Source organism: Typopeltis vanoorti, chromosome 1, assembly GCF_054136105.1.
Source record: "Typopeltis vanoorti isolate ZY-2024b chromosome 1, IOZ_Tvanoo_1.0, whole genome shotgun sequence".
In the NCBI taxonomy this organism is placed as follows: domain Eukaryota; kingdom Metazoa; phylum Arthropoda; class Arachnida; order Uropygi; family Thelyphonidae; genus Typopeltis; species Typopeltis vanoorti.
In genome coordinates this window covers 112,186,285-112,208,956 of record NC_143549.1, presented here as the reverse complement: position 1 = coordinate 112,208,956, position 22,672 = coordinate 112,186,285, and the positions used below count along the sequence as shown (strand labels likewise).

The 22,672-nt window shown below is 34.8% G+C and overlaps 1 protein-coding gene across 6 annotated transcripts in view; it reads left to right on the top strand.

The window, feature by feature from the left end:
* Positions 1 to 21,319, top strand: part of LOC150110317 (BTB/POZ domain-containing protein 7) — a 390,589-nt gene extending 369,270 nt beyond the window's left edge. For all 6 annotated transcript variants that reach the window (XM_090398870.1, XM_090398905.1, XM_090398888.1 and 3 more), the window contains one exon: positions 20,302 to 21,319. In XM_090398870.1, coding sequence (XP_090254996.1) covers positions 20,302 to 20,445 — 144 coding nt within the window. In that variant the 3' untranslated portion in view covers positions 20,446 to 21,319. The remainder of the gene's footprint in view (positions 1 to 20,301) is intronic.
* The last annotated feature ends 1,353 nt before the right edge of the window (positions 21,320 to 22,672 follow it).

The following is a 22,672-nucleotide window of genomic DNA, read 5'->3' as shown; positions in this document are numbered from 1 at the left end:
CTGGTTAGATGCCTTTTCTGATACAATAAGTAAATAATCTCTCAAGTAGCTTAAATACCCTGCAACTACCCTAACTGGATTCATATATTTCAATATCATTAGCAGCATGCCTCCCCATGTCCTATGTTGTCTAGCCTTCCTAAAAATGCTGTATCCTTTACACGATACTGGTTATTATATCTGCCTCTGAGAGCCATGTGTCACTACTGCCTACAATCTCGGTAGCCCAGTGTATTCAACAAAGCAACAAACTCTATCCCTTCGTTTCTGATACTGTTGGTACAGATGTAATAACTTACCTCTAGACCATTTTGTATACTCACCTCTGCACTCTGTATGACTTAGGTGAATAGCTTGAAAATCTCTATTCATATCTAATGTCTCACTTATGTAGACATCCTTGCATATAGTTAATAAGTCTGAACTAGATGCAGGCACAGTCCTACTTTCCTCATAATCACCTCGGATGATATATCATTAACACAGTTGCATAACTTGGTCGCTCATACATATAGAGTTTTACCATTCCTCCCATCATAATCTAGTTTCTCTGACTATGTGTTATGTCTCATGCCAATAAATAATTTCTCCAGGCACCTGATACCAAAAGCATTCGAATTCTTTGCCATCATATCCCTTCTTCTTAATTCGTTCTGTCATATCTCTCAGTAATATACTAACTATTTTTGCTTTCTCACTCTTCCTTCTTCCAGTAGTCCTTTTATATTCTCTCTCATACTGTGAATTTATTCCAAGTTAAATTGGTTGGTGAATTTAGCGCTCATGTAAAATTGGTGATTTTTGTCTGTTTTATTGTGTTATTTCCTTAGAAAATTAGTGCTTTATTTAGCGCTCATGTAAAATTGGTTATTTTTGTCTGTTTTATTGTGTTATTTCCTTAGAAAATTAGTGCTTTATCGTATATCAGTGTAGATTTTAGTGTATTTAGTATTTTATAACACATATTTATTAAGATATTTCAACAATAAGTATAAGTTTAAAACGGCACCAAAAACGCACAAGAAAAATAGCACCACAGGCAAGAACAAGAAGGCTAACCCTGCTAACGAGGTTATTGGAGATATGGAGGAGGTTAATGACAATGAATTAACCTTCAAAATAGCAAAATTAAAGCAGATCATCAGAGAAATGACATGGGCATTACAAAAAGTCGAGAGGTGTTTAAATGAGCATAGGGAGAAAATGAAAATTAAGCAGCAAAATAAGAAACAACAAAGCACGGAAACACGTAAGTCAGGAAGTAATGGAAATCAGGTAAGTTACATTGTTAGTAAAAAGAAAGAAGTTACTTGGTATGGTGACTCTATAATAAAACATGTTATCCATGTGTGAGTTATAACTTCGAGTTTTCCTGGAGTGAAAATTAAGAACATAAAGGAAGCAATTCAAAAACAGAAAAAAAAAAAGTAAACGAAATCGTAATTGTAGTAGGTACTAATGACTTAACTAGTGATAAGTTCAGTATGAGAGACGACATGAAAGGGACAAGTGAAGAGTGAGAAAGTGAAACTCATCAGTATTTTACCTCAATATGATAAAAATTAATTAAGAAGAAGTGCTATGATGGCAAACGATTCGATGCGTAGGCTGCGTAGAAGGAACGGATGTGAGTTTTTGGATGTGTGTGGAGTGAGTTTGAGGGAAGATTGGATTTGTATAAGAGGGGTCGGCTTATTCCTGAATGCATTTGGTATCAGGAGTCTAGAAAATCTAATAACTGGTATGAGACCTAACACAGAGAGTCAGGGAAACTAAATTATAAAGGGAGGAATGATGAGAATGCGAGTGTAAGAGCAACATTGTTAATGACCGGAATGGGCTTTGTCATGGAAATGTTGACGAGGAGAGAACAATTTCGACTTTGTTTGTCCAGTTCGGACCCATCAAACGTGTGCAAAGATATCTACATGTATAAGGCACTAGAGAAGAATAACAGAGATCTGCAAATTGTCCAACTGCATCCTGCAGACTGCAGGCAAGAGTATACAAAAGAACATGCCGGTAGATTATTATGTCTATACATGAATGCTAGGAGTATCAGAAACAAAAGGGTAGAGTTTGCTGCCTTGGTCAATATGTTGGGACCTCAGATTGTATGCATTAGTTAGACCCAGCTATCAGACATGCTACATCTTTGCTGGATGAAGAAACTCAGGTGTATGAGGTATTAGAGCTGTTGCGCAAACTGAATAAGAATTCAGCAATAGGGATTGATGGAATATCAGCACGTGTGATAAAAGAGTGTTCACCTGAACTGGCTATTCCTTTCACCAGGCTGTTTAATATGAGTCTCAGAACAGGGAAGATTCCGCAGGAATAGAAAGAAGTATGGTAATTCCACTGCACAAAGATGGTGCAAAGACCAATGTATCCAACTATTGACCAATTAGTATCTCAGGAGTGGTCGTGAAGAATTTAGAAAAATTGGTTATTGCTTGCATTCAGAAATGAGTTGACAGTAAATCTCTACTTTGCAATGAGCAACATGGGTTTACTAAGGGAAGGTCATGTTTTAGCAACTTGCTCACATTCTATAACAATTTTACCATTGAACTAGACAAGGGGAATGGATGCACCATAATACTTTTGGATTTTACTAAGGCTTTTGACAGAATACAGCATTAGACTGTTGCATAAATTGGAGAATATCGGTTTGGATTATGGAATATCAGCATGGATAAGAGGATGGTTGACTGACCTAGCATAAGTGGTATATGGGGGTTGTGAGTCTGCAAAATTTAAGGTAACCAGTAGTGTACCACAGGGATCAGTGCTTGGTCCACTGTTATTCAGACTATACACTAATGATATTGGGAAGGATTTGACAAGTGAGATACAGCTATTTGCTGATGATGCAAAGATATGTAGGGTAATCAGGAATGCTGCTGATATGCAGTACTTGCAGAATGATTTGAATAGGCTTGAATTGTGGGCATGGGAAAATGGATATCAGTAAATGTAAAGTCATTCACTTTGGCATGATTAGATATCCAGTGTCATAATATATTGGTGGGATTATGCTTGAACAAATTGCTGAGGCTAGGGATCCTGGAGTGTTAGTAGATACAACAAAAGAGAATTGCAATGCTGAAACAAACGTTCACATATAAAGATAAGGATGTTATTTTGCCTCTTTACAAGGCCTTGATAAGACCTCACTTGAACTATTGTGCACAGGTCTGGTCTCCTGGTTTCTGCAGTGATTCTGATATATTGGAGAGAGTGCAAAGGAGAGTGTTAAAAATGATATCATTTTATGGAATACTAATTATGAAGACAGAATTTGTAGGCTGCAGATACTAGCAAACACAGTAAAAAGGGGTGATGTGATTGAGACTAACAAACTTCTGAAAGGGTCATACAGGATTTCAATTTATGGAGGGTGGGGAAAGGGCAAGAGGACATCTTTGAAAGCTGAGAATGAACGCCATTAAGAAAGGAGTGAGGGCCAGGTTTTTTCTCTCATAGGGTGGTGCGTGATTGGAATGGATTGCCATTGGATATTGTGAGTGCAAGCAGTATGAATGAATTCAAGAATAAGCATGATAACTGGTGCATGTATTATATGTTCTTCCTCGATGAGTCCCTGACTCCCTGGAGGTCTCTCTTAATAATAATAAAAAATATTTTTGTCCCTACAGGAACTATAATCTCATTTACTTTTTTTTCTGTTTTTTAATTGTATTTGTTATATTTTTGCTCTTTGCCTTGGGAAAACTGGTAATAATAACATGATCATCAACAGAAAGGTTTATGAAGGAATCAGCATACCAAATAATATCCTTCCTTTTATAATCAACTTTGCCTATCTGCTTTTTGTTACACAATATCTTACCTGATTCTGTGTTTCATTGTTTCTCATTTTGCTACCAAAGTTGTCCTTCTTATGTTCCTTTAAATGCCTCTCATCTTTTTGTAATTTCTGCATCAGTTCTAATAATTTGTTTTAATCTTGTAATTTTAGAGATTAATTCATCTTCTGTATCATGTTTCCCTTCAGCAATGCAATCCTCCTTGTTCTTAACTCCATATTTCAGATAGTGTTCAGTTCTGCTTTGCTCTTGTGCATTTTTGGTGCCATTTTATGGCATAAGTAATATTGCAGTATGTCAAAAAATATGTTATAAAATACACTAAATACAACATAAAGAATGAAAATATGCAATAATTTTGTTATGAAAGAAGCAGTATAAACATTGTCATTTTATAAGGTTGGAAGTGTGATGGGTATGGAGACAGTGAGCACATTCGAGTAATGGCATGATGAGTTGTATATGTGATGGAGGTTCTCCTGTGATTTGACTTTTGAGGATCTCCTGTGATCTGTCATTTGACTCCATGGAGGTCTGATAATAGTTCACATAATTACTTTCCAAACATGAATGCAACAGTCACTTTTGTCGTGCTGTACAATGAAATTTCAAAATGACAAATTATTTGAACACATTTATATGCTAATTTTATCATCTGAGATAATGTTGTTTATACCTATGTATGAATTTAGTGTGTGTGAGGGGTATTTCTTGTAATATACAAATGTGGTAAAAATAAATAAAAATAACTATATATATATACACACACACAGTTAACCTTGAACAACATGGGTTTGAACTATGTGGGTCCATTTATTATTATTATTATTATTATGCGACACCTCCAGGGAGTCCAAAGACTCATCGAGGGAGAGTGTGCCAACACTATCAAATGATTGATCCCCTTCCAACTACTAACCGCGCTCAAACTTGATTAAGTTTTTGCGAGCAATTAATAGCAGAGGCTCTACCAATCGACCAACTTCGCTGGCTGGGTTTTTTTCAATAAATATATTGGAAAATTTTTTGGAAATATGCGAAAATTTGAAAAAACTCTCAGATGAACCATAGCCTAGAAATATTGAAAAAGTTAGGTATGTCATGAATGCATAAAATATATGTAGATATAGTCTATTTTATCATTTACTACCATAAAATATGCACAAATCTGTTACTGTATAAAAAGTTAAAATTTATCAAAACTTATGCACACAAATATTTACATACAGTACATGGCGCATTCACAGTTGAGAGAAATGTAAACCAATGTAAAGATGCAGTATTCAATCATAACTGCAGAAAATTAACTGTTATAATTAATTTAATTAATTACCATAAAAATTTTATAACAATTCAGTACTAGGACCTATATTGTTTAACCTTTATATCAATGACATTGCCAGTGGATTGCAAGGGGATATTCAGTTGTTTGCAGGTGATGCGAAGCTGGGAAGGATTATTAGTAATAGTGCAGATGTGGTAGCCCTGCAAGAGGATTTGAATAAGCTAGATAGATGGGCAAATGAATGGGGGGTGTCAGTTTAATGCAGCAAAATGTAAGGTTTTGAGGTTTGGGAAACATCGATGGGATGCTGCATACTCTATGGGAGGAGTTATACTGGAGGAAGTTGGGGAGACAAGAGATCTGGGGTTGATGATTGATAGAAACCTGAAGTTTAGGGGGCATATTGCAAAGGTGATGAAGGTAACACAGAGGATTGCTGCAATTATGAGGACACTGACCTGCAGAGATAAGAGGGTTATCATTCCGTTGTATAAGTCTCTGATCAGACCACACTTGGATTATTGTTCTCAGATTTGGTCCCCAGGATTTGAAGGGGATAAATTAACTGTGAAAAAGATACAAAGATGGTCTCAGGACTGTACAAGGATAGTTATGAGGATTGGCTGAGGGAATGTGGACTGCAGAGTTTGGCAGATAGAAGAAGGAGAGGTGATATGATTGAGACTTTTAAACTGTTGAGAGGTGGTTACAGGGTTGACATTGGGGAGTTCTTTTACTTGGTTGAACAGCGGGAAGGAGTGATGACAAGAGGCCATCCCTGGAAGTTACGAAAGGAAACTGTGAGCAAGAGGATGAGGAGTGGTTTCTTTGCATGGAGGGTGGTTGAGCTGTGGAATGCATTGCCTGATAGAGTGGTGAGGGCGAGAACGGTCAATGAGTTTAAGGAGTGGTATGATAGATTTTGTGTTTCTTAGGGGGGAACCTCCCCTTGATGAGTCTCGACAGACTTTATGTTCTTTGGAAGGACCTCCCACGATGAGTCTTTTGACTCCATGGAGGCCTGAATAATAATAATAATAATTCATTCATTGGTGTATAGGCTAGGCTGCCATAAAGCAATCATATTGCTGTTTCTTCATTATCAATGCATGAATCATTATACCTGTAAATAAATATGAATTTCTTTTTCACATCATCTTTTCATTTTTGATGTCTAGTGTTTTGATGTCTACAATATTGATGTAGGTACTGACAGACAATTCATGTTGTAAACAGATGACATAAACTTATGATATTGATAAATATCATATATAACAGGGGTGGCCAGAGTTTTTGCAACACGAGCCCTAGTTGCCTACCAGAAATTGTTAAGTGGGCCACAAATTTACTTTTTGGAACATTTTTAAGGGGAACATCAAAAGCTTCCTTAATATCAACGCCACGAGTACTATCTTTTAATGCAAATAAATCTAATAATTCTTCTCGCATCACTCAGTCTTCAAGAACGAAACGAATAAAAATTGCTAATTGTGGTTGGTCTGTAATGTCAGTTGATTCTTTTGTATCTTTTAATGTATCTTTTTAAATTTTCTGACAAGGTAATATAAATATAACTACATTGCCAAACAGCAATGTAGTTAATTGAAAAATTAAATTAAAAACAATAGAAAATTAAGAAAAATTATAAATATTTTTTATTTGTTAGTTGAGCCGCAATAAAACATAAGAAGAGCCACATACGGCTCGCGAGCTGCAGTTTGGCCACCATGGATATATACTATAGTACAGTACTGTGAATGTATTTTCTCTTCCTTATGATTTTCTTAAGGACATTTTCTTTTCTCTAGCTTGCTTTATTGTAGGAATACAGTATATAATATATGTAACATACAAAATATGTGTTAATTGATTGTTTGTTATCGGTAAGGCTTCCATTCAACAGTAGGCTATTAGTAGTTAAGTTCTTGTGGAATCAAAAGTTATATGTGGATTTTCAACTACGCGAGTGAGGGGGGGGGGGTTGACGCCCCTAAAGCTCAACATTGTTCAAGGGTCAACTGTATAGATATATATATATAGAAATCAATAAAAATAGAAAAGAAAATCCTTAGCTCATCTACAGTACAGAGGCAATACAGGTTCATAAATAAGCCTTTCGTGCACAGGCATAGGGGGGGGGGGAACATCAAAAAAAATTTGAACAGAAGGAAAACACGTACTTAAATCCCACAACACTCCATTCCTCTCCCAGAGTTCCATCACCACAACAGACAGGCAATCATTGTCTTGCTTAGTGGGAACAACCACCTCATATTTATCTCTACTCAGTTTCCCATTATTTAGTGGCAATATGCTATGCAGTCTTCACAGAACTCTGGACCATTCCTTGGATCTCAAATGTCAGCCATCTCCTGAGGCAAATTTCTACCAATATGGTATGTGACTTTAGGACTCTGCATTTCGAGTGTAATACCATCATCCTCCTACTGGCATATATATTTGGGTGGGGGGGGGGGATATTATGATGGTACAACATGAAAAGTTACATCATTACTAACTTCATATCGACAAATTTTCTCCAAATTAATCTGCAATCTGTCAACACTTGAATATTATCAGATCTTATATTTCTGTTTTCTAAGGCACTTTTCTGTTTAAGTGACCATACTGCTTGAGATTTGTTCTCTAAACATATTCCTTTATGCTAACAATGAAAGATTTATTTCCTAATATCCTTGTTTTTAATATGATACTGCAATTTATACCATCTGTTCTTTCTCAGAACTCTATGTGCAGTCTCCACTCTAGTCTTTGATGAAGTGTTTTATTTTTAACTCAGCTCTTAGATCCATAAGGTAAAATTAGTTTGAACACTATCTTGTATGCAGCTAGTTTAGTGTTTTGACTCATTTCTCTCTTATTCCATATAAATTTATTCATGCCAGATTTGCTAATTCTGTTATCTGTTTCCTTAATTAATTTACCATTATCACTAGCAATTGTGCCTAAATATCTGAAATTTTTTACTTGTTCTGTAATTTCTCCCTTCAGAATGCAATTGATATTTTGAATGTTTCTAACTATTTTCATTATCTTTTTTTTTATTATTTATTTATTGTTGATTTCCTGCTAATGTATTATAATAAATGTTATATAATTATAACAGTCATTCAATTTATTCTGGGAATCTTGCAGACTTGTACTGGATTGACGAGTATTTAGAAGTATAACATCATCTGCATAGAGAGCTAAGGTTAATATGTCCAAATTTGATATCAGGTTTAATACCACTTTCTTCTATAATGTGATCCATATAGATATAAATGATGAATAACAAGGGAGATAATGCACATCCTTGTCCCATATCTGATTTGACATTAAACCATCTTCCTGTACTTCCTTCAATTCTAACTGCTGACTTACAATTCAAATAAAGACTAAGTATTGCTTGATGTAATGCCCCACTGATACCATACAACTGTAGCATTTTGAATAGCTTCTCTCTTGGCACCTTATCATATACTTTTTTCCAGATGTACTAAACTTAAATACAGATCATTGTTATATTCCTATGACTTCTCAACTATTTGTTGTAAATTGAAAATCTGATCCTGACAGCCTCTGTTTGGCCTGAATCCAGCTTGTTCTTTACCAGGCTTCTCTTCCACAATCCTTCTCAACTGTTTATCAAATATACTGGCAAAAATCTTACCAGGAACAGTCGGTAGAGAAATACATTTGTAATTCTCACATTCAATTTTGTTTCCCTTTTTATATATGGGTACTATGAGGGCTCTACTCCAAACATCTGGAATTCGTCCCTCAGTCCAGGCCTTCTGAACAGGCTTTTATACCTTCATACTTGAGCATTTCTGGTCAAATATCATCTCCAGCTGCCTTTCCACATTTCCAGCTTTTGATGGCTTTTTCTATATGAGCTTCAAATATGGATATGTATTCCTGATTGCATGCCTGGTCAGTGTTTTTTTTTTACCACTGTGCAATCACTGATTGTTTCATTTAGCAATATTTCAAAGTAATTACTCCATACTTCAAGGATATCTTTTTCTCTAGTAAACAAAACTGAATTTAAGAATTATAGATGAATTTTCTTTCTTCTACAGGTAGTATATATATGCAAGCTTACCTGAGAAGATGCTAAGAAAGAAATTGTGGATGAAAAGCTTGGGGAAAAACAAACTAGGTTTATCATTCTACAGGAATTTTTATCCAAAACATTCTTTATTATTCTTCCAAACTTGGTGTTCTTTGCAGACTGTTGGACTCGTCCTTTCCCATTATCATTAATATACTAATTAAACATCAGTGGTCTTAAGACAGAACCCTTTGATATTCTACTAATGACCTTCAGTCTGTTAGCATTGCCTGTTGCTTAATATCTTAAGCAACAGTTAATATCTTCTCTGCTTTTCAACATACATGCTGTGGATTTGAATCGTACTGTTACATGGATAATTGTGAATGGAAAGGTATATCATAGTGTATCTGTTCCCCTTGTCTAACATGTTTTCACTTTATCATGAAATGTGAACAAATTACTAAAAAGATCTACCCTATACAAAGTCATTCTGACCTCCATAGAGGATCACATCCCCACCACACATTTTTTAACCGGCCTCTCCAGTATCTTAAACATCACTAAAAAAAAAAGATAATGATTGTCTGCACACTGAGCAACAAATTGTTTTGTCTTGAAGCAAAAGTAAGTGCCTCACGAGTCTTATTGATTTCAGTGTGCAGAATTCCTGTATGAACTTGAAATTATGTTATCTTATCCTCCTTTTCAGGAATCAAAATTATGTGTTGACATATTAATTGCATATTATATGAGTCTGTAGCATGCATTTATGCAAATTTATATAAAGTTTAAAAAAGTCTTCCTTGAACTCGTCCACTTATATTTGTCATCAATGATTTCCTTGATTACTGACTACCAAAAATCACAAGCATACTGGAGTTCCACTTATCCAATTGCCATTGTTCCATACAAGAAATCTTGATGGAATTGGTCATCAGTGGCATCACTCAGGTTAGGAAGAAAGAAATCCAAATGAGAAGGCAAAAGATATATCTTTAATGACATTATTTTGTTTTACATACCTGTGGAGCATGTCTTCTACAAGATAAGTCATGAATTGTAACTCTACACCTATTTAAAGTTCTGTTAGTGTGTGGTCACTGCAGATATTCCATCTGTGTTCATCATAATAATGCATCTAAGAATAAAGCTATATTCTTATAGGATTCCTTCATATGAATTGCAGATGCTACTGGAATAAAGAGCTGTTCCTTCTCAATAGCCAACTCTCCCTCCTTTATATATATATAAAATCTGTTCACTTTAAAACTATATAAAAAAAAAAATCATTCATTCATATATCATAATTAACTTTGATATTTAGCCCCGTGTTGCTCAGTGAAAGGTAGCACTTGCATCCTCTACGCGAGGCCGCATGAAGATATATTTATAATTTCGAGTCTAGTCACCAACTGGAGGAACTTTTCTAAGCCTTTCTTTGACCAGTTCCTGAGTTAGTCAATCTCTGGCACAGGCAAGCGGATTTTTTCTCCCAGAAACTCAGGTTTTTCATCTCATAAACTCAAGAAAATCGACCATAGAATCCATGTTATTTCAGACAGTAACATATTCTGTTAGGGTTAGGTACCAAGAGATGGCAGCAGTTGTTTGCTCATCTCTTCACTGGTGCGTCTATAATTAGTGATAGACATGGGCCTGCTATCTCTGATTGGCTACCGGTGGAGATTGAACTGTCCACTCAGTCTCCAAAAAGCTAGATAGGGTTTAAAGGCCACGCCTGCTCCTTATAAGGGAATAAAAAGGTTAGCTTATTTACTTTGATATTATACTTGCATTTAAGTAATATAACTTAAAGTGAAAGAGACTCAGTCTCACTTCTAACCAACATTTTTAAATTATTGAAAGCTGCCATTCATGAGGCTTATTTTCTGTGGAAAGGGAAAATGTACAGATCAGATAACTAACTGGTATTACACTGGATTCCCCATCTCTTGTACAGATTTCTATGTGAGCATCTATAGAATAAAGTCCTCAACACAGCTACATTCAAATATTTAGTGTATTTAAAAAAGCTGGCATCCTAACATACACTTCATTGCAGGGGGGGGGGGAAATAAAACAACACTTTTTCCTTCCTAGATGCATCAGTCACATCTTTCAATTACTTCATCATAATAATGCATTATTTTTCTCTTTAAAGAAAACTGATTCATGCTGGAAGATGTTTACAGAAACTTTTACATCTTTGTCCAGTGCAACAATACAATATCTAAGACACATATCTGAGAGGCTGTTTGTTTCAGTAATACCACTCCATTATCTACACTCCACTTTTCAGTTAGTTTCGACAACTTCCATAATTTAATAAAATACTATATGCCTGAAAGATAGTTTAAGTGTTAAGTAAATATATAATCTTCACCACTTTTAAACCACAAATCAAACTTGCATTTTTTATCCATTCTCCTGATGGAAAACTCCATCCATTAGTTTTGTGCCTGAAACTTAGCCTATTATAGACAGACCAGAAATTTTGTTAACATCCACTTCAAATAACATAAGAAATGCATATACAATCATTAACAAGTTAGGACTGGAAGATCACATGTTGGATATCCCTTCACAAGATTAAATTTTCAGAAACTACCATACTGATAGAAACTGCTTTACATGGTTGAGAAATTTTTGGAATCAGCAATAAATAAGAACAACCAGTTTGGATTTAGACAAGGAGAGTACAGAATAAATATCAGAAGGCTGTTGAGGAGAGTGAAAGATAACCAACTAGTGGGGGAAATGGCCATGTGCTACTCTGGTATGACAGTAATCAGTTGACTGTAAGCAAAGAATGAATGAATGAATGGGATCTGAGCAGAGTGGGGGGGTGTACAGTTTGTGAATATGTGGATACATTTTAATAATCAGTGAAACTCTGTAAAATTGATGGATATGCTTGAATGGAATCAGTATGTCTGTAGAAGCTATTAGTAGAGAGAGTTATGGGAGACTAAGAGGTGAATGAGAAATCTGAGGAAGTATGTAGAGATATGCAAAAACAGGCAAACAAGGAAGGTGAGAATAAATGAGTAGTTGTCAAGAGACAGAATAGCAGTGAATTAATTCACTGAGAATGAGAGAGTTGGTATTCAAGATGAAAGCAAAATTTTTGGAATTACAAATCCAAATGAGCAGGAAGATAAAGTAAAAGAGTAGTATCACTGAAAGCAGGAACCAATGTATGCACGAAAGTGTCTAATGTAAAGAAGGGGATGGGATTGGATGCATGATATCTTGACAAGATAGATTGTGATAAAGCAGAGGAATCACGGTCTGGGATGAGTTATAGGGATATTTAAGAATATGGGAAGATGATGCCACTGACTGAGTTGGTTTATCCAAAAATCATGAAATATGGTTGAGTGAGAATAGTTCACTGAGAGGAATATAAATGATGGTGGTCGGGGATTCCATGAGGATAACACAAAAGCACTCATGCAGGGATGGGTAGCAGCAGTAGTTTTAATGTGAGGTTGAGATAGATGAAATTAGATAGTTTTGAGATGTTATTATAGGTCTGGAAAACCATTATGGGAAGGATATGAGTCTTCCACTCGGACAAGTTCCTGAGGAATGGAAGGAGGGCAAGATTGTACCGCTTCATGAAGGAGGTGATCGAACTGAAGCAACAAACTATAGGCCTATCTGTCTGTCAGGTGTTGTGGTTAAGTTGTTGGAGAAGCTTGTGAGAACTAGGATCCAGAGTTGGGTTGATAACAATGGTATTATCTTTGATGGACAGCATGGATTTGCTAAAGGGAGGTCATGTTTTAGTAATCTACTTATTACAATAAAGTGACTGCTTCCTTGGACAGAGGAAAAGGATACACAGTAATATACTTGGATTTCGCAAAAGCTTTTGATAGAGTACCTCATGATAAGTTGACAGTCAAACTAGAGCAGATGGGGTTGGATATTAGATTGGTGCATTGGATTGGAGACTGGCTATCTGATAGTATCAACAAGTTGTGTATGGAGGAGCGATATCCAGGAAAAGGAAAGTCACTAGTGGAGTGCCTCAGGGATCTGTTTTAGGTCCATTACTGTTTAACTTGTATATTAATGATATAGGTGAAGATTTGGATGGAGATATTCAGTTGTTTGCAGATGATGCAAAGTTGGGACGAACCATGAAGTGTAGTGAAGATGTTGTGGCCTTACAGGAAGACTTGAATAGATTGAGTGGTTGGGCATGGAAATGGGGATGTGAGTTCAATGTTGGAAAATGTAAGGTTTTAAAATTTGGAAAACAAAGATGGGATGCAGAATTTATGCTTAGTGAGAATATATTGTTGGAGGTAGAGGAAATAAAAGATCTGGGAGTGATAGTGGATAAGGATCTAAAATTTAGGGGACACATCGCCAAAATTGTGAAGACAACACAAAGGCTTCTGGGAATGATGCGGAGGATACTGACTTGTAGAAGTAGGGAGATTCTTGTTCCGTTGTATAAAGCTTTGATTAGGCCACACATGGACTGTTGTGTCCAGATTTAGTCACCGGGTTTTTAGAAGGATGAAGAGATGTTGGAAAGGGTCCAAAGAAGACTGACTAAGGTAGTTTCTGACCTCTGGAATGTCGAGTATGAGGAAAGATTGAGAAGGTGTAATTTGCAGAGTCTGATGGACAGGAGGAAGAGGGGGGAGATATGATAGAAACCTACAAGTTGGTAAGAGGTTGTTATAGGATCAATGGTGGAGAAGTTTTACAGAGAATAGCGGGAGAACCAGAGGTTATCCCTGGAAACTGTATAAAGAGGGTGTGAGTAGGGGAGTGAGAGGCAGGTTTTTTTCTTACAGAGTTGTGAATGATTAGAATGCCTTGCCTGAGGATGTAGTGTCTGCAAAGAGTTTGAATGTGTTTAAAGCACGATATGATGAGCTGTGTGTGTGTGTGTGTGTGTGTGTGTGTGTGATAAAAGGACCTCCTAGATGAATCTTTGACTCCATGAGGTCTTAGGGTGGTAATAATAATAATAATATACTCTTCCCATAATAGTTAATTTCTCATATTTGGAGAGGATTGGTGAAGGCTTTGATAAACGTAGCATCTATATAATGGTCAACATGGATTTGTTAAGGGAAGGTCATATATTAGATGAGTTAGAAATATTAAAGCTGTTGCAAGAACCTGACTCAAGTTAAGTAGTTAGACTGGATGGGATAAGTGAGTGTCACAGGTGCCAAGGGAAGCAAAACAGCCAGCATGCTTCTGACTTTGCTGTTCAGCTTAATTCACATGTAAGATTCTTAATGAAGTAGAAGGAGGGCAACATAATTCCATTATGCAGGGTGGAGCTATGACTGATGCAGTAAATTATAGACCATTTAGTATCTCTGGTGTGGTCATTGAAAAGGGTTGGTTAGGAATTGCATCGAGAGGTGAGTTGCATCGTTTTGTTAAAGGTAATTATCTACTGCATAATAGCAGAGTTGGATAAAGGAAATATACCATGGTATGTTGGAATTTTCCCAAGGTATTTAACAGGATTCCACATTGCAGGGTTGTTATACAAACTCAAAAGTATGGGTTAGTAAAATGAACTTGTGATATAGATTGGAAAGTAGCTGACTGACAGGTATCAGAAAGTGATGTGTTGTAGTAACTATCTGTGAGAAGGAGGGTGACCAGCATAATACAAGGGGTTCTGTACACTTGGGCCATCGTTGTATGTATATTAATGATGTTGGAGAGGAGTGTCTTGAGTGTGATATTCAGTATTTGGTGATGATGATAAGTTAGGAAGGGTAATATGCAGTGCAGAATATGCAATAGCCAATAGAGAATATTTGCAGACTGATTTGAACAGATTGTTTACATGGATAAAAGACAATAAATGTTGGTTCAATGTTACTAAGTGTAAGGTTACACTTTAACTTTTGGATGACGGACATTGCAGGTAGATTACCATATTAATGATAATTTATTGGAAGTCAATGAATCTAGAGACTTTGCATCAGATAACATTGCTGTTAAAAAGAACACTAACTTTGGAATAAGGAAATTATTCTCCCACTTTACAAGGCTTTGATAAGACCACATCTGGGTGCAGATATAGTCACTGGGGGAGATGAAGAAACAGTTGAAAAGATTCAGTGGTGAGTAACCAAGATTTAACTGACCTATGGCGAGAGAGTGAGGAAAGGTGGTCATTGAGGAATACATGGGAGAAAGGAAATATGATAGAAACAAGTTAGTAAGGGAATCTTATAGACACAGTTGCGATTTTGCAGATGGTAATGAAATAGAGAGTAATGATAGAACTCAGGGTCATTCCCAGAAGCTGGCTAAGGGTATTGTTAGGAAGCAGATGTTCTGATTCTTGTAATGGTATATGGTGAATATTCAGAACGGGTTACCATTAGATGCTGTGATATGCCTGAGTGTCTAAATGGACCCTCCCACAATGAGTCTTTGGACTTCCTGGAGATGCAGTTATCATAATAATAACTGTGTTCAACATGTGTTGAACACTGAGAGAAGGATGCATATACATTCATATATCAGATTTTCATAAGTCATTGATAGATTGCCATATGACAAGTTAAATCATGTGTCATTCCTATCTTATTAATATTGTTAGATCCTGAATGAAGGAATCTTGGAAAGAAATGATTCATTTAGGGTCTAACATATAAAAATTGCAAACATAGAGAAATACCCGCACATCAGTTGTAATTAAAAGTGAAACTTCCTCACTCTATGTAAAATTTGTATACTTTATTGAAGCACCTTATATTTAAGCTATTGTGATTAATTTAAGATTTTTATTATTATTATTATTATTATTACCACGGGCTACTCCAGGAGTCCTTAGACTCATCGAGGGAGGCCCTAAACATCATGTTCACACAGCTGTTCAACATTCTCACAGTATCTATCATACCTTGCCTTGAACTCGCTCACTGTCATAGCACCCACAACAGACTCTGGCAGCTTATTTCACTCATTTACCACTCTAAAAGTAAAGAACCCAGCTCTAACACCCCTGCTAACCACGCTCTTGCCCAGCTTCCATGGGTGTCCCCTAGTTCTCCCACCACCAGTCCTGATCTCAAAAATATCATCTGAATTAATCCTATAGAATCCTTTTAGCAATTTGAATGTCTCAATCATATCTCCCCTTTTTCGCCTATCAACTAGTTTCTGCAACCCACAAATCTTCAACCTGTTCTCATATGGTTCATTCCATAGACCTGCTATCATCTTAGTCACTCGCCTCTGGATCCTCTCAACCAATTTCATTTTGTATGTCTTTAAAAAGAGAGATAATGTGAATTAAATTTAAGCCTTACTTAAGCTATGTAAAATCTATTGTGAGTTATCATAAAGCTGTTAAGTATTAATTCCTGGAAGTCTTAAGGTTCCTTGCATACAGCATAACGCTGGCAGGTATAGCTTATTCGGAGAATCACGTAGCCATGTATTCCATGAATCCGAGTGCGTTGTAGAAACGAAGGATAAGCCAAAGGGCGAAATTAGTAAGGTTCGTGTGCAAAAAGGGGCTAAATAAAAGAGGGTGCTCGATAGGAGTATAAAAGGGGTTTGAGCCTGGAACAAGGGAGCTTTTTCTTGATCACTTGTTGTATCGTTTTCCTGTTGGGTGGTTCGGAAGTTGGCGGGCAGTTCCGCATAAGGGGGGGGGGGATGAAGTCTGTGATGTTGGGCAGCGAGCGTTCGTAAAGAAATGAAGCTGGATTCTATGCAAAGCTGAAGGAAGAAAATTCCAGTCCTAGCAGAATCAAGCCATCGCTGGAAACCCCATCGAGTTGTTCCTGAAACGCAAGGATTTTGAGTCCGTTTCTGGCAGAAAGAATAAAGATAGCGTAACCCCTACGTTGGCGTATAGACAGCCAAAATAGATGAGAAATATCCAGACAAACACGTGGTGCAGAACGACACGGAGAAAAAAAAGGTCGGTAAGGTGCTATTGTTCTAATTTTGTGTGAATGTTCATTAGAAGAAAGAAGATTGTTTACAATTATGAAATTAAGAACTTTATAATAAGTAACTCTGTGGACAGTCGCTATTTAGAAAGTTAACCTCGTTTGTGAGTAAGAAGAATTGTTTAGGAGAGAATTTTGTAATTTGTATGTGATAGAATTAACTTGATGCAATATGAAAGGTAGAATTTAGAGTCTCAGTAACATTAGAATGGTTGATAGTTTGTTCTTACGAGTAATACTGCAAGAAGTAATTTAGCTTAACTTATTATCATTTGATTTGTATCCCAATGCGTAATTACAGTGTTTAGCATGCCTTGTAAGTTTAATTTGTTCGAATGTGTTAATCTCTTAGTTCGAGTTTATTTAGTATTGAACATAATTAAGTGTATGAATTTTGTATTGTGTTTTAGATATTCCAATAAACATGTCATATTTTCCTGAACCTGAGTCATGCCTGATTATGATTCCAAATTACCACTTATAAAAATAGAACCTGATTTTGGCGGAAGGATTTAGTGAGTAAATATAGATTTAGGTCGCGACTGCAATAATCTAGATCTATAGGGCAGTTAAGTAAGATATTGGGTAAGAAAGCTAAGAATCTAGTATTGTCTCCCTGAGTAAGGATCTTTTCTACTATAGGATACTGGGCTGGTGCAGCAAAATATAAATTCGCCAGTATCCGAAGAGGAAACAATCCTAGATATAAAATTAAGTATAAAGAGATAAATAAATACAGAACATAGATATAATAATAAGAAACAACTTTTAACAATGGCGCAGCCAGTAGGATTTTGATTGAAGAAGCTTTAAGTAAGAAAGGATAGAATTAAGTATAAGTGAAGTATAAAAGGTAACAGATATAAATTACGAGAAAACAACTTTTTAACAATATGTTATGCTTGATAACAGTCCTAAAATAGACCACTGTAGCACATCGCTAGCTACTTTCTGCTTCTGGAATACTGTTCCCTTACACATAACTGGTTGATACCAATTAGATAACCAATCTCCCATTCAATGTATTAATCTGTTTTAGAGCTGTTATTGCTTAAGTTGGTATATTAATAAGATGGGGGAAGTTGAAATGTGGAAATGTAGTTATTTGCATAGTTGGAAATTGCTTTGAGAAGTAAAACTTAATGTTTAGAAAGATTTGAATAAATTAGGAAGCAGATGTTTGAAGCTGCTAATTCAGTGTTGCAAAAGTGTAAGGTTTGAAATTTGACGAAATGTTATTTATTCAGTTAGTAAAGATTTTCTGAAAGAACTAAAGGAGATAAGATCTGTCTGATGATGATGATAGATAGGACTCTGGAATTTAAGGATCACATTGTTAGAACTGTGAGGACAGTACAAGAATTATGGCATGTACAATCAAGAGATTATTGTTCAAGGCTTAGTAATATGCATAACATATTAATAAGCCTTGGTAGACCACATTTGGATTACTGTACACAGATTTGGGCCACTGGTTTTTGAGGTCTGATGAGATTTTGAAACAGATCTAGATATGAATCACTGTAATTGGATATGAGGACAGATTGGGAGAATGCTATCTGTAGAACTGGTGGATAGGAGAAGAAGGAGGGAATAATAAAATTGAAATGTGTACATTGCTAATGGACTTGTACCAAAATGATGCAGAAGAGATTTTTCGTAAGGGAATATTGGACATTGTGTAAAGAGGAAATTGCAAGCAAGTTTTTTTTTTTCTTCTTATAGTTTGAGTATAGTATCTGACAGTTATGGTCTCCCACTGAACCTTTTTTTGACTCCATGGAATTCTAATTTGCTACTTTGTGTTTTCCTGGTTGGTTGAATGAACAACATCTCTGTTCTCCACTCCAGGTTATGGTTTCAAATATTACTTTGGTATGGATGTTTCTGAGGATCTCTTTAGCATAGTGGAAGATGATTTTCATACCTATACTTACTGAAAGCTTGAGGTGGTGGGAAAAAAATTCCGTATGTGGTGTGTAGTGCAGGGCTACTTATTTAAACTTGAGTCCATTGCAAAGTGTGAGTTTATGCATTTTGGACTGAGATTATTGCATGCAGAGTATTATATTAATTTGCTGCAAGTAGTCGGTGACGCTAGAGACCTGTGGTGGGGATAGGCTGAGAGTCAAAGTTTGGATGCCATATTGGTGAGGTTAAGTCATTGAAATTGATAATTACATTGTTGAAGAGAACACTAACTTATAGGAATAAGGAAATTGTTCTTCTGCATGAGATTTTGATAAAACCATATATTGATGTTTTATTATTTTATGTTTATGATGGCTTGTTTTAAAATAAAATACGCTTAATATAATAAAAAAAATATTGAAAATTCATTATTATTTCTTAGCCAAATATTTTAAAACAACTTAAAAATTATCAAAGAATGCAACTTTCAGTATTGGGTGTGTTTCCTTGGTATTGCATTACTTAATAGACGTGAACTTTATCCAGGCACCTGTATATTCATCTTTTATTAGTGCTTTTTGTCAAGTTTCACTGGCCTTTCTGTTTGTTCTCATTAGATGCCAGGCAGAAATTTTACAAGAACAAAAAACTCTCATCTCAGTACTATAGCACTGAATGAAATATAGTGAATAAAATATACCCATATATATATATATATATATATATATATATATTTAACCTTGGACAAATGATAATTCCAAAGGCTTTTTTTCACTTTGTTTATAAATGGAATATACATTGTAAAGAATTAAAATTAAGTAGACAAAAAAAAATTGTTCATATTTGTATCAAGATGTATTCTATCTCGTGAAGAACAAAATAGTTTCTGGAGAGATCTTTAGTCACTAAAAGTAGAACTACATTGTTTACAATGTAAATTATAAAATTGTTTATTTTATTGTAAATGAAACTGCTCCACTCTTTTGGAACCAAGTTATAAATTTGTGATATTAAGTGGAGTTTCTTCACTACACAATTTTAACAGATTTCATCACACCTTGATTGTTTAATGGATTACATGAAAGAGTGGTGATGATATAAAATTTTAATTACCAAATTCCTGAAGTATTTTAGAATCATTTCCTTTTTTAATGCATGTACAATCTTAAGTTATGTTTATTAAAGTTGGCTAGTTACTTAAAATATATTTTTAAGTATTGACAATAAGCAAAGTTTTATTTCTTTTAGATAACAAGAGGTTGTTGCAGTGATCACCTTAATGAAATCATTCCTGATATTGCCATGGCCACCTCACTGATGGAACAGATTCACATTGCAGAATCAAATGCAAGTTCTGATGTGGGAGCAGGATTTTCCCTTCATATGTTTTAATTGATTTTTTTCTTTCACTTTACATTTTGTAACATATATAGGAATTCTGATGGAATTTTAAGTCTTCCATGTCAGCTTTTATAATGTAGATATTTGGTTCCATGTATGTAAATTTCAGTGATGTTAAGTGAAACTTTTAAGAGAATTTTTGAACTTTTTTTATTTTTAAATTTCCCTTGCAGAATGGTTTGGCACAATTCTAACAGTTAATAAATCCTCTTTATTTTATCCCTTAAAAAATGCAGTATAATTACTTATGATGTGTTAGTGTTAAAGTTCAGTGTTTCCCAAACTATGATATGATATGAGAATTTCAACATGAGTTGCTATTTAGACAACAAAAATTACAATTCAATAGTATTCGTTTTCTCACCTGTCATGCTTTAAAATGTCTTACATGAATCAGATTTCTGTTATGAAACTAGCTGATATGAAAATTTGCTGGTGTACAACCACAGCAGTTTGGGAACCACTGTTTAATGGACTGTAAATATTGGTATTTCATTTAAAATGCTGTAAACATTCCATGTTAAGTAAATTTTTAAAATGTGGTGCATTTTTACCATTACTTTTCATGGCTGTCTGGTGAAAAACATAATGTTTTGAAATTCACTATCCTCAAATAGATATCTTTCTATTCTGAATTTTCCTATGAAATTCTGTTATTCCATACCTCTTACTAATATTATTACAGTCCGGTGTAAATTATAATGGTGATATAAGCATAAAATAAAAATTATGCTTTTAAAAATTTCAATGAATTATTTGAATTTTGTAATTAACATTTTAAAATATAAATCAGATGCATAATGATAATGGCAAGAGTTATTATCAGGCTTCTCCCTTTTTTTTTAAATATTACAAAGATGAAGAGTATGCAAAAAAAAAAAAAAAATCATATAATACTCCACTTTGTAATAAACCTTGGACAATTTAAATGTTAAAAATGTGAAATGATTTGCAGGATATATACATGCATTATCATTTTCAGAACTTTTGGTATTTCTTTTTTAATATTATGAAATATTCATACATGGATTCCCAATATTGTGTATAATGCTGTGGCAAAGGTACTCAATATTAGGAACATTTCTGTGACTTCATTATCAATAAGCAGTGATTTATTGACTTTTTTGGAACTTAGTTTAAATCTTAAACACATTGGTGCACAGTAACTTAACTGAACAGGTGTAGTACTTTGTATGTCATTTTTTAAATAGCAAAACGTAATAGAAAAACAATAATAAATCAGTTTTTAAAAATCAGTGTTTACTCATTCTTTTGAGAATGACGTGGGATGAGTATTGGGAATTAAAAAAAAAAAAAAAAATCAACAGTAACACACAAACAGTTCATCATAAATCAATGGCAAATAACAGCTAAGCCTAGCATCATATAGCCAGCTATATGGGATTACATAGAGTACCTCCAGAGGTTTTTTTTTTTTTTTTTTTTCACTTTTAATAAATTTATTAGAGGGGGAGGGTAAATTTTTATTACCATCTTGCTATAGGATTTGCGAAGATTTCCAGTATTTTATGCAGTACAAAAAACGTGCTGTCTTTTTCTTGCAGTGAAATGCACAGAACAATTAAGGGTTAAGGCTTTGCCAAAAGACTTGCTGTAATGTATAAACTGTAACAAAGAATGACAAGAGAGAAATATGTTTTATCATGCATATGTTTTAGTGATTGTTGTAAGCCATGATAGTCTTCATTAATTATATGAATGCTTTTGCAGTGTGTAAATTTGGTGACAAATATGTCTAAATTAACACATGTATGTTATGCAAGAAGTTTTACATAACATAAATATAATTTTTTATATGTGATAAAATTGTTCAGTTGAGAAAATATCTTTTCATTCTGACACACTTGCAAAGAATTCATTACACATTAACTCTAGTTATCTGCTTTAAAGCTGAAGCCAAGCTGATTTACACTTCTGACTAAGATTAATATTTTTATTCAATATCAGTTCTCTTAACTGTTGCAGGAACTAAGTTTTACATGTAATTAACAAAGTTTATTAACTAATAGTTCAGTTGTCTCTTACTCATGCGGACTTATTTTCACTTCGTGATTGCATCTGGTTTGGTGATTGTAGCTGTCAAAATAGTTTTGACAGTTAAAATTACAGGCATTTCTTTGCAAAATTAATTTCATTCAGAGAGAATTCTTTACACCTCTCAAAAATGCTGTTGCTTACTGGAGGCTGGAACCATTAA